Raw genomic sequence first — 13,733 nt, forward strand, 5'->3', positions numbered from 1 at the left:
AAGGATCGGACCCACAAGTGATACTATAGCTAGACAAGTACCAAGACGGTATTAAAGCTTGAAAAGTACTAAGGTGGTTTTAAAGCTAGACGAATACCAAAGGGATGTTACAGCTAGTCAAGTAACCAGTTGATATTACAGCAAGTCAAGTAACAAGGGGATATTACAGCTAGTCAAGTAACAAGGTGATATTAAAGCTAGTCAAGTAACAAGGGGATATTACAGCTTGTCAATAAACACGGGGATATTACAGCTAGTCAAGTAACAAGGTGATATTACAGCTAGTCAAGTAACAAGGTGATATTACAGCTAGTCAAGTAACAAGGTGATATTATAGATAGAATAATACCATGGAAGTATGACAGTTGTACTACTGCTATGTAAAGATATATAACCTTATTTATTTTGCTTTTATCATTACAGTCTTCGCGCTCACTACCAGGCCCACCTGACCAGGCTTGTAATAATGATATCGGGCCTGTAAAAATCATCTCTACCAGCCAAAAGAATCTTAACAAAATTATTCGAAAAATCAGTTTTTGGCCTGTAGATTCATAAAGTATATCGTGCATGAAGACTGTCATTTCCGTTTAATTTATCAACAGCGAATTTATACTATATAGGAACAAATTAGAAAGTCTCATATTGCATAGACACTTGGCATTTTTTAAGACTGTTTGCTGAGTTTAACTGCTGTTATTTGTTTTGTTTTTATTTGCTGTCCAATTTAGGTATTCTCCAATTTCTTTACCTTTTACTCAAGTCTTCTCGCATTCAGTTATTATCTTATTTGAAATTTTATTGTGTGACGCATGTGACAGTTGTATGGATCGGATCCATAAGTTCGTTTATTCCCGTGATTAAAAAAAAACACCACTAAAAAGCATAAACAGAAACTGAACCATCTTAAGTATGAATTTTATTCTTCTATTTCTCAAAAATACAGAAACAAGGGATTTAAACATTTTTTGAAACAATAGCTCTTACAATTTTATAGTCATGATAGTATTTAGTAGTATATTGTCGAAGAGGTTCGTAGCCATAGTTAGCATTACATCTGGTATACCCGTCTTGACTTTAAGAAATGTATAATATTTGACACAAGAAGAATACACGATCCAAGTAAAACAGCACTTCCACCAAAATAAAATGCATAGTCGTACTTGCCATTCAAATCTTTTAGGAGCCCTGAAAAACAAAATATTTTAAAATAAAAAAAAATATATAGAGCGTTTACTGTGTGTATATATATTGCTCGATTACCAGTCCTTGCAGTATTGTGTTTGTCATTACGTGACAAGTCTAAATGTTCACGAAAGGTAATGTTGGTAAAAATGATCTAAATCAAATCTGTTTCACTATTTCAACTAGAGGCTCTTTAGAGCCTGTGTCGCTCACCTTGGTGTATGTGCATATTAAACAAAGGACACAGATGGATTCATGACAAAATCGTGTTTTGGTGATGGCGATGTGTTTGTAGATCTTACTTTACTGAACATTCTTGCTGCTTACAATTATCTCTATCTATAATGAAGTTTCAGTGGAAAATATTTTGTAAAAATCTACAAAAATTTACAAAATTTATGAAAATTGTAAAAAATAGACTATAAAGGGCAATAACTCCTTAAGGGGTCAATTGACAATTTTTGTCATGCTGACTTATTTGTAGATCTTACTTTGCTGTACATTATTGCTGTTTACAGTTTATCTCTATCTATAATAATATTCAAGATAATAACCAAAAGCTGCAAAATTTTCTTAAAATTACCAATTCAGGGGCAGCAACCCAACAACGTGTTGCCTTATTTGTCTAAAAATTTCAGGGCAGATAGATATTGACCTAATGAACAATTTTATCCTCGTCAGATTTGCTCTAAATGCTTTGGTTTCAGAGATATGTACTATTTTTTAGCCGTGTCGGCCATCTTGGTTCGCGGGCGGGGTCATCGGACACATTTTTTAAACTAGATACCCTAATGATAATTGTGGACAAGTTTGGTTAAATTTGTCTTCGTAGTTTCAGAGGAGAAGATTTTTGTAAAAGATTACAAAAATTTACGAAAAATGGTTAAAAATTGACTATAAAGGGCAATAACTCCTTGAGGAGTCAATTGACCATTTTGGTCAAGTTGACTTATTTGTAGATCTTACTTTGCTGAACATTATTGCTGTTTACAGTTTATCTCTATCTATAATAATATTCAAGACAATAACCAAAAAATTTCCTTAACATTACCAATTCAGGGGCAGCAACCCAACAACGGGTTGTCCGATTCATCTGAAAATTTCAGGGCAGATAGATCTTGACCTGATAAACAATTTTAACCCATGTCAGATTTGCTCTAAATGCTTTGGTTTCAGAGATATAAGCCAAAATCTACATTTTACCCCTATGTTCTATTTTTAGCCATGGCGGCCATCTTGGTTGGTTGGCCGGGTCACCGGACACATTTTTTAAAACTAGATACCCTAATAATGATTGTGGCTAAGTTTGGTCAAATTTGGCCCAGTAGTTTCAGAGAAGAAGATTTTTGTAAAAGTTTACGGACGACGGACGCAGGACGCAGGACGACGGACGACGGACGCCAAGTGATGAGAAAAGCTCACTTGGCCCTTTGGGCCAGGTGAGCTAAATATGGTCTAGAATGTCTTTTTTTACTTAATTTACAGCAAATGAGCCTTATGTTTTTATTGGACATTTATTATGTATGACTGACAGATTATTCTCATGAACGAGCAGACGACAAAAACAAGTCTATATGGCTAAAGAAAAGATAAATCATGAAATGTTTGCATACATACCTGACAGAGGAGGACCAATAAAAACACCAATGCCCTGAAAAAACAAAACTATTCCAAACGATTTAGACAAATTCTCAATACCAAGAAGATCCACGATGATCACCGACTTCTGTGACACATACATCCCTATGGTAGATCCATATATAGCACAAGCCACGGCTAGCTGTGAGAAAGTTGTAAGTGACGGAATAGTCAATGATACAACACCCATGAAGATGATTAGAACATTGTATATGTAAATGCGATATGGCTTCATAAATTTCCGGTCAAATAGGAACCCTGCGAAGAGTCTGCCAATTCCATCCGATACACCAGTCACAACCACTGTGTACGCGGCTTCAAATTCACTTGTCCCTATCTGTAGAGCAAAGGCAGGTAGAAAAACCATACCAGAAGAAAATGCTAATGTAAATAGTAAAATTGCCACACAAAATGCACAATATCTTAAATCTTTCAGAAGAGATAAGTCAAATAGTTTAGTTTTGGTCTTAGTTTTACTTGAATCATGCTGAAAAAGGAATACAGATGAGGCGCGGCGAATAAGAGAAACAACAGAGTTCCTGCTGGTCATTTTACGCTTGTTTTTCGAAACTGAAATAACAATATCGACGTCATTAGGAAGCTGGGGTTTTCTTGCATATGCATGTTGTCGGCTAGAATTTGTAGCATGTTGTCGGCTAGAATCTGTAGCATGTTGTCGGCTAGAATCTGTAGCATGTTGTCGGCTAGAATCTGTAGCATGTTGTCGGCTAGAATCTGTAGCATGTTGTCGGCTAGAATCTGAAGCATGTTGTCGGCTAGAATCTGTAGTAAGCTCGGCCTTGGTTGACGGCTCTGTGACCGACATGATTCTATTTTGATTGTCAGAGACACTATTGACGGATTTTCGATCATGTCTTTTCCTGAAATAATAAAAATTCTAATAACACTACCTGCTCGTTTTGTCACAAAACACATATACAAGTCTAAATAACGGATAAAAATAATAAACAAAAAATATTAGATCCATACAAGACTTTGAATGCACAACACAAATCACAAGAAACTCTGTTCTATTCTATTAAAGTATGCTCTATAAGAGTATGCATTTGCCAACTTATTAGTAAGCAAAAATGACAGAATCCATGCAAGGCTAGTAGAAACTTTAACATTAAATCTGGTGGGTGGGTGGGTGGGGGGGGGGGGGGGGAGTTACCGACTAAAGCTGTAGAAGAATATGCATTCAAAAGCTTCATCATATATGCCCTTAAATGGAAATGTTCATGTTTCTTACTTTGGGTAACCGTGGAAATAAATCTGATAAAAAGTGAAGAACAATCCAAGTTATAAATTTATACTTTCTAGTTTCTTGCTATACAAGTGTACACAACAGGAACGTTTTCATATACAAACTTCCCAACGTGCATAAATTGTCATGGTTTGTTAAAGGAACTAAAAAATGATGAATATAATACAACAATAAAATAGAATATGAGGTGCACAACTCTTCGTGGTATGAGGTAACTATGTCAGAGTCCAGTTTCGTTCGATTACGGCCTTGTAAAATGTAGGCGTTTTCGTTTTGATAAGTACTTCAAATGTAGAAACGGCATTTTCTTTTTCAGTCAAATATTTTTTTCAAATATTATCAGGTTTTTGTACTGTATAAAATTGAGAATGGAAATGGGGAATGTACATGAATACAAAATAGCATGTGACCATAACGTAGACCTATGACGTCAATGCTAAAAAGTATGATAGACAATTAGCAAAGAAACTGAATAGGGCTGCAGCATGTAACCATTATGTAGACCTATGACGTTAATGTTAAAAAGTATGGTAGACAATTAGCAAGGGAACTTAATATCGCTAGTGACCATTATGTAAACCTATGACATAAATGTTAAAAGCTCATCTTCTCAAGGAACACCACTGTTTTAAGTTGAAACCAGATGTATTAGCCTTATCTTACCTCCTATACATTTCTAGGAATATGATTGTTAAAAGCAACCGCTTGGAGACCGTGTATATTTCATATGGGGTTAGTAGGCGTGGTTTATTTCAATACACGGTTAGTAGTGGAGTTACGTCCCTTTGTAAAAACAAACATGGTGTTGAGCAAAAATCTGCAAAGTTTCAACAGACGAAAAAATTGATGATGAACGATTGAAATAAATTCATAAAACACATTAAAAGCTTACAAGTTGTTATTGTTGGCATTTGATTTTGTATAGACCTATGGATGTAGGTTCTTAATATTGAAGACTTGATCACTTTGATAGGCAATTAGTATAAATACCACATGTTAAGATAGTCGCTCTCACCCCATATGGATTTTACTGACCCCATATATATCGTATAAGGTCACTAACCCATTGTGTAACTAATAATATTACGCTTCCATGGTGTCTCTGATATACAGACGGGCAAACGCAGATATTGGTAGATAGTATAATTAAGTAAAGTCATATGGGCTAAGCGACTACAAAATTCAAAACTAAAACAAACTTATAAAGAATGCTTTCTCCTCAATTCATAATTAATCAGGGCAAATTTAGCACACAGAAAATTTGACTTTTACAATTTTAACACTAACACACCTTAAATTTACTGTCTCTCGAAGAAAACAAGATATATACAGTAACAAATGTAATACCTGTTGTTAAACTCTGTAATGCGTCGGTGAAGAGATACTGGTCTCATCAGAGCTCCGCAAACAATTATTTGTAATGATGCTGCTGCTGCCATAATTAAAGCTCCTAAATATCCATAGTATGTAAATGATGTCTCTAGTAAGAGTGGTATAGCAAAAGTTCCAAGACCAACACCTGATGTACCTAGTCCAATAGCTGTGCCTAGTTTTTTGTGAAAATATGCGCTTACAATAACAACAGCGGGAGAATATGCCATTGCCTGTCCTATTCCTATAGTAACAATAAGCCATTTATTACTACACGTAGTTAAAACAATAAAATTTACATTTTCATTTTCAATAAATTTACTGTTTATAACATTTTGAATTACTAGTTAAAAAAAAAGAATCTTATTTTTTTCTATCTCAAGCATATATTGCCTTAGCCGCACCTAACAAAGTTTTTCGGAATTTTCTGTTTTTTGCTGCTCTTCAACTTCGTATTTGATTTGGCCTTCAATCTGTTTTGATTCGAGCGCCACTGATGAGTCTTGTGTTGATGAAACGCGCGTCTGGCGAACATATTTAAAGCATGGTATCTTTGGCGAGTTTCTACAACCGTATCCGGCTCAAATGAAACAATTTGAAGCATTGGAGTTCTTTTATATCATAATTAATTTGTATTGTTATTTAGCTTTACTACGACTTGAAGTGAAAGCTTGATCAACCTGAAAGTTCGATAAAATGTAGATAAGTAATTTGTATTAGATTTTAAAAAATTATATCAACAGTCTGGTTTATCCTTTGAAGCTCGTTTTTTTTACTGTCATAATAAGAGCTGACTTAGATTACTTAGCATGTAAGTTATGATTACAGAGGAAGTCTAATATGAATTGAAAACTCTTAAAAATAAAAAGATAAATTGGGCTAGATGCCGAGTAAAATTCAATCATTATGAAGAAGATTCACACTTATATTTGTTTTTATCACCAATCAGGTTCATTTTTGTCCCCCGCGTAACGCGTTGCGGGGGACATGGAAATACCGGGCATCCGTCTTGTTAGCGCTCTCACAGGTACAATTCTTGCCAGATTTTTATAAAACTTATACTATAGGTTAATATCAGCAATATCTCGGACAAGTTCTTTAATGGTGGCCGATCGACTTCTTTTAAAAGAGCGATGCCCCTTGGAAATATCAAATTTATGGAAAATGGCCTCGTAAGCGCTCTTTCGGGTACAATTCTTGCCAGATTTTTATAAAACTTATACTATAGGTTAATATCAGCAATATCTCGGACAAGTTCTATAATGGTGGCCGATCGACTTTTTTAAAAAGAGTTATGCCCCTTGGAAATATTAAATTTATGGAAAATGGCCTCGTTAGTGCTCTTACGGGTACAATTCTTGCCAGATTTTTATAAAACTTTTACTATAGGTTAATATCAGCAATTTATCTCGGACAAGTTCTATAACGGTGGACGATCGACTTTTTTAAAAGAGTTATGCCCCTTGGAAATATAAAATATGTGCAACGCGGGGGACATTGGAACTCTGTTCTTTTATTGTTAATTGTAAAGATTACCTCCGATCACTCCATAACTCACAAATAGAAAGTATATATTTGGTGCAAATCCAGAAATTATTAAGGCAAAAACCAGAATAAATCCACCCCAAATAACCACGGATCGGAATGAAAACCGATGACACATAACACCTACGACAGGACCTACAACAAACAAATATTGTGTGATTATTAAAGCTTGATTGTAATTAGTAATATGAGTCCAAGCAAGCATTGACAAGTTAGTTTTAAGAGTCAAAACAAGCATTGAAAAGTTAATTTTATGGGTCAAAGCAAGTATTGACAAGTTAGTTATATGGACCAAAACAAGCATTGACCAGTTAGTAATATAAGTCAAAGCAAGCATTGACAAGTTAGGTATATAAGTCAAAGCAAGCTTTGGCAAGTTATTTAGATGGATCAAAACAAGCACTGACAAGTAAGTAATATGAGTCAAACCAAGCATTGACAAGTTGGTAATATGAGTCAAAACATGCATTGACAAGTTAGTTATAAGAGTCTAACAAGCATTGACAAGTTATTTATATGGGTCAAACAAGCATTGACAAATTAGTTATATTGATAAAAACAAGCATTGATTAGTTAGTCATATGGGTTAAAACAAGCATTGCCTATAGTTCGTTGTATGGTTCAAAACAATCAATATAAATAGTTAGAAATATTGGTCAAAACAAGCAATGATTATGTAGTATTTAAGATCAAATTCAAAGCAAGCATTGACTAGTTGGTGCAATGAAGCAATTTAAGCCTTGACTAGTTAGTAAAACGGGTTAAACTAAGCATTGAATACTTACAAATATAGGTAGAAACAAGCATTGACAAGTTACAAATATGGGCCAAATTAAGCATTGACAAGTTACAAATATGGGCCAAAAAAGAATTGATTTGTTAGTAATATTTTTCAAAAAAAGCATTTACTAGTTAGTGATATGGGTCAAAACCGTGCATATACTAGTTAGTAATATGGATAAAAACAAGTATGGACTGGTAAGAAATAAGGGTCAAAACACGCATTAACTAGCTAGTAATATGTGTGTTTTTTTATTGGTCAAAGTAAAAACAAGCATTGACTAGTAAGAAATATTAGGCAAAACAAGCATTGCTAGTAACCAGTTAAGGTAACACAGGCATTTATTATTTGGCAATATGGATCAAAACAAGCATTATCTGGTTAGCAGTAAAAACATTGTATTGACCGATTAAAAAAATGAGGTGAGAAAGAAGCAATGTTTTTTTGCTTGAATTTGATTCAAAACGATAGGACCATACCAATTTGATACATAAGGATTGACATTTCACAAGAATGAAAGGATATGAGGTATATGCAAAACATACACACATCTTCTGTTGGAAGTGAAAATATGTGAAAGAGAAATTCATACAAAATGTTATTGTATCATGTGTACTTTTATAGTAGACATCTCGTTTTTTATATAGATTAGACCGTTGGTTTTCCCGTTTGAATGGTTTTACACTAGTAATTTTTGGGGCCCTTAATAGCTTACTGTTCGGTGTGAGCCAAGGCTCCGTATTGAAGACCGTACTGTGACCTATAATGGTTTACTTTTATAAATTTTGACTTGGATGGAGAGTTGTCTCATTGGCACTCATACCACATCTTCTTATATCTATTAAATGGAGAATCTGTCTCAAACGGAAAACTTATATATTTCTGCAATCAAAAGAACATCATTTGCAGTTTATTTTATATCCTTCTAAATTGCATGTGTATATTTAGTTGGAATAAAACTGTTATACCATATATAGTGAATATTTTACGGTATTGATATGACAATAAAATGGAAAATAATCATTAAATCTTAAAAGAAATAGAATGGGCACATACGTCACAGATAACTCTCCAGAGATCAAGCACGTTTTTATTGTGATCATATGTTTATACGATAATATTGGACGAGTATACCAACCTAGAGTAAGTCTTAATCCACTAGATATGGATGGTACCCAGGCTGTAACTGCAGCTGGTGTCTTGAACTTCTCCTCAAATTTCAGATACAGTATACCTCCCGATCTATCAAAACCTCCTGCCAAAACAGATATGGTATAGAACCACTAAGTCGGGTTCGGTCAGAAAATAAGTAGTACATAGTTTAACAAAATAGTTCCTAAGCATATCCATCACTTTGTCAATAAGTAAAATATGTGGGTAATTTTTTATCAAATGAAAGCTTAAGGATTTGAGACCACTGTAGAATCCTTGTTGAAAGTTTCTTCTGAATGATAAAAATATGTATCAAATGAGATGTTTTTGTACTACCAAACTTCCGGGAAACAGTGCGCTATTATATGCCATTAAAGGTATGTTTAATTTTTTAGCACAAAAGTCAGGATGAAATATAGGTTTGATATAAAGAAATTACAATCACTTTATTTGAACTGAAGACAAAATAGCTATGAATGCTTGAAATTGCAGTATTTCCCCATAGAAAACAATGGGGTTACGAATAAGTGGTTTGATTCCTTATGTCAAACAATGAAATTGCACCTCGTAAAGATGTTTTTCTGCAATCCCATCCTCATACATCATTATGGTAGATTTATTCTGACTCCTTGGAATATCTGCATTCCATTTGCTTTCTATTTCGTTTAATTTTAAGTTACACGTATTATCATAGCGCTCTGTATTTATGTAGATATTTGTATATCTAATAACGTGTATTATACAGACTGTACCATCTATTTTCCGTTTTTAAGTAGCAGTGTCGATGTGCTATAAAGGCCTCATTAATCATACACAGTTTAATATTTTTCATTAGATGGTTGTCCAATGTACACTCTTGGTATCCCCTTTTCAAAAAGGAGAAGCAATCTACTGCAATTATTGAAAAATACTTACCAATAATAAAATGGATTAACATACTGCTCAAGACAATGAGCCAGCCCCAACCCCCATCCTGAGCACCATCTACATTTTTGATAGTCTCTTCAAGACCATCATCTGCAAATTTATCTGTCTTTTCCTTTAATTCTCGTTCTCTTTTCATTCCTGTACTGAAGTACAAGTTGCATTCATCTGCTGGAATTTGAATAACCTTGTCTTCTTCTTTCCTTTCGGGTACAGTCTGTAGAACAGAATAGGTGTCTTCTTCCTTCCTTTCGGGTACAGAATGTAGAACAAAACAAGTGTCTTCTTCCTTCCTTTCGGGTACAGAATGTAGAACAGAACAAGTGTCTTCTTCCTTCCTTTCGGGTACAGTCTGTAGAACAGAACAAGTGTCTTCTTCCTTCCTTTCGGGTACAGAATGTAGAACAGAACAAGTGTCTTCTTCCTTCCTTTCGGGTACAGAATGTAGAACAGAACAAGTGTCTTCTTCCTTCCTTTCGGGTACAACCTGTATAACAGAACAAGTGTCTTCTTCCTTCCTTTCGGGTACAACCTGTATAACAGAACAAGTGTCTTCTTCTTTCCTTTCGGGTACAGTCTGTAGAACAGAATAGGTGTTTTCTTCTTTCCTTTCGGGTACAGTCTGTAGAACAGAGTATGTGTCTTCTTCCTTCCTTTCGGGTACAGCCTGTAGAACAGAATAGGTGTCTTCTTCTTTCCTTTCGGGTACAGAATGTAGAACAGAACAAGTGTCTTCTTCCTTCCTTTCGGGTACAGAATGTAGAACAGAACAAGTGTCTTCTTCTTTCCTTTCGGGTACAGTCTGTATTACAGAATAGATGTCTTCTTCCTTCCTTTCGGGTACAGAATGTAGAACAGATTCGGTGTCTTTTTCTTCCTTTTCTGGTAATGCCGTTAGAACAGATTCGGTTATCTGTAATTCTGTATTTAGTGTTTCTCTTTCCAGTGAAATCTGTCTTTCTCCGATATCTACTTCTGGTTGTTCATCGCTAACTATGTTGTCGCCCTCTCTGGTGTAAGATGTAGTTTTCATTCCATGTATTCCCTGTGACAAGTCGACACTTTCTGTTACAGAAGGAATCACGGGGATTACCGAACAGTTTACATATATTTCCGTCCTAGAAGTGATCGGGTGTGTGTGTCCATCTGAGTCTACAGAGATAACTGCGGTTTCGTTGTCTGTAAAGGCTTTATTCGCACAACCTTTCAAGCACTTATTACTCATTTTAATTTAAGTTGTTGTACTGTACCTGAGATGAAAGAGGTTAAAAGGTTAGTGAAATAAAGCGGTGGAAAAATATACTGCAATAATTTTTAGTCAAAACACTTATGAGGGATGTTGGATTGGATTGTTGGGGGAGGTGGAGGGACAATCAAATCAAAAACCGAAAGTCGAAGAAAGATTTCAACATAATTCTATGCATAGGTTTACTTTTCAAAAGTATACTTGGCACTCATACCACATCTTCTTATATCTATTTAAGAAATCGAACGATTGTTAAATTTTACCAACTAACATAAAATTAGTTCTAAATATATGAGTAATAAATATAATGTCGGAAAAATCGTACCTGTTCATATCAGTTCACCTTAAAACTGCGTTATATGCAAATTATCTAGTCATGCCGTGGTGCTGCATTAAACAGTCTTACGAAATAAAAATTGTTAGTCAAGAATCACGGGTGTCATTCGGTATATCGAGAAAAATGATCGTGAAAGAATAACTAACGGTGGTCAAGCATTGCGATCGGATCGTGAAAGATCTGGTATCGGATCGTGAATGCAATTAAGTGTAATTGTACTTCAAAATATGTGAAAAATCTGCTGTATTTTCAAAAGGTGGAACAAATCAAAAAGAAATATGTCTATCAAAATGATTCAATTTCTTCAATAATACTGTGCACTAAGTTCAAGGAAAATGCCGTACTTTTTAGGAAAACACAAAAGGCGACACACAATCCTATGAGAATCATTAAGAAAAAAATCACGTTTTGTATCTATAATGGTCACATTCCAATATATCATGATATTTGAAACTTAATCTTTCGTGTGTCAGATAGTTCATTGAAAAAAGCATGTTACCTCTTGAAAAAGCTTATTTTAATTTTTTAAAAAGTAAAATTTTGTTGATTTTTTATCAAAACTGATCGTGAAAGATCATCCAACGCATTATTTTTATCGTGAAAGACAAGGCGTGACCAGACTTGTAGGTCAGTGGTTTTCGTTGGTTCATGTCTGTCATATATATTTTTTCGTAAATATTTTTGTTATAAATTAGACCATTAGTTTTCTCAGTTGAATTGTTTCATAATTTTCATGTCGGGCCTTTTATAGCCGACTATACGGTATGGGTTTTCTCATTGTTGAAGGCCGTACGGTTGCCTATAATTGCTTACATCCACTTTATTTGAACTTTGGTGGATAGCTGTCTCATTGCCAATCATACTACATCTCCTTATTTTTATATTAATGTTCAGAAAACATTTTTTTTTACCAATTGATATACTTGTAATTGATTGAAGCTTGTAATTACTTACTAGGAACGTAAATTATCCGTAGTATGTAAATGATGCCTCTAGTAAGAGTGGTATGGCAAAAGTTCAAAGACCAACACCTGATGTAGCTAGTCCAATAGCGGTACCTAGCTTTTTGTGAAAATGTGCGCTTACAATAACTACGGAGCGCCGAATGGGATTTGAACTTTTTGTAATCAAAATCAATTTTGTGTGCACAAAATTCAATTCTGTCATAACAAAATCATTTTTGTCTTACAAAACTATGTGATACAGACTTTTTTTATGAGAACTTCAATTTTGTAATGACATTTTGTAGACAAAATTCATTTTTGTAGACAAAATTCATTTTTGGTATGCAAATATAAACTTATTTGCATACAAAATTGACTTTTGTTACCTGATATGGAAATTAAAACACAAAAGTCAATTTTGTGAGACAAAATTGAATTTGTACGCAATTAACATGTTGATTAAATTAGCATCCTGTGATTTTGTAATTAAAAATTATTTTTTGTGTAGACAAAATTGAGTTTTGTTAGATAGAAGTGAAAATTTAACATAAAATTGACTTTTGTGACAAAAATGACTTTTGTGACACAAAATTGACTTTTGTTAAATTTTCACTTCTGTTTAACAAAACTCAATTTTGTCTACACAAAAATAAACACAAAATTGAATTTTGTGACAAAAGCTCAGTTTTGTATGCAAATTAGTTCACAGAATCCAAATTAAACTAATTTGCATACAAAATTGACTTTTGTCGCCCAATTTTCAAATTAAGAAACAAAAGTAAAGACTGTGATACAAAAATAAATTTTGTCATGACAAAAGTAACTTTTGTCCACTGAAAGATAATTTTGTATGACAAAATGTAAATTTGTAGTATGCTACAAATTTTGTTAAACTGAACTTATTTTTGTTGAACAAAACTCACTTTTGTCCGTACAAAATTGAATTTCGAGTACAAAACCACAAGAGTCCCGTTTGGCGTCCCGTAATAACAACAGCGGGAGAATATGCCATTGCCTGTCCTTATCCTATAGTAACAATAAGCCATTTATTACTTGTCTACATGTATGTATAGATATTGACATGTATTAAAAACATCTAAGGTTTTCTACCCCAGACATAGATTGTCTACCCGTACTTGGCACAGCTTTTCGGAATATTCGGTTTTTAATGCTCACCAACTGCGTATTTGATTTGGTCTTCCAACTGTTTTGAATCGAGCGCCACTGATGAGTCTTATGTAGACGAAATGCGTGTCTGGCGTACCAATTTATACGCCTTGTATCTTTGAGAGTTTTTACTACTGTATACGGCTCAAAGAAAACAATTCGAAATTTTATGTCAT

At 34.2% G+C, this 13,733-nt stretch overlaps 1 protein-coding gene across 1 annotated transcript; it reads right to left on the reverse strand.

Annotated features, from left to right (window-relative positions):
• Window positions 1-1,013: 1,013 nt before the first annotated feature.
• LOC127728895 (monocarboxylate transporter 9-like) lies at window positions 1,014-10,896 on the reverse strand. The gene is made up of 6 exons (XM_052236479.1): window positions 9,855-10,896; window positions 8,926-9,042; window positions 6,998-7,141; window positions 5,476-5,705; window positions 2,803-3,310; window positions 1,014-1,188 (listed from the first exon to the last, which is right to left on the reverse strand). The coding sequence occupies exons 1-6, from the start codon at window positions 10,894-10,896 to the stop codon at window positions 1,052-1,054; spliced, it is 2,178 nt and encodes a 725-aa protein (XP_052092439.1). The 3' UTR covers window positions 1,014-1,051.
• Window positions 10,897-13,733: the final 2,837 nt, after the last annotated feature.

This window comes from Mytilus californianus, unplaced genomic scaffold, assembly GCF_021869535.1.
Source record: "Mytilus californianus isolate M0D057914Y unplaced genomic scaffold, xbMytCali1.0.p SCAF_2, whole genome shotgun sequence".
NCBI classification, from domain to species: Eukaryota; Metazoa; Mollusca; class Bivalvia; order Mytilida; family Mytilidae; genus Mytilus; species Mytilus californianus.

Coding starts and splice junctions, on each gene's coding strand:
- LOC127728895 (XM_052236479.1), bottom strand. CDS start 10,896: ATGAAAACTACATCTTACACCAGAGAGGGCGACAACATAGTTAGCGAT. Junction 9,043..9,854: donor GTTAATCCATTTTATTATTG/GTAAGTATTTTT, acceptor CTGTTTTGGCAG/GAGGTTTTGATAGATCGGGA. Junction 1,189..2,802: donor TATTGGTCCTCCTCTGTCAG/GTATGTATGCAA, acceptor TTTGTTTTTCAG/GGCTCCTAAAAGATTTGAAT.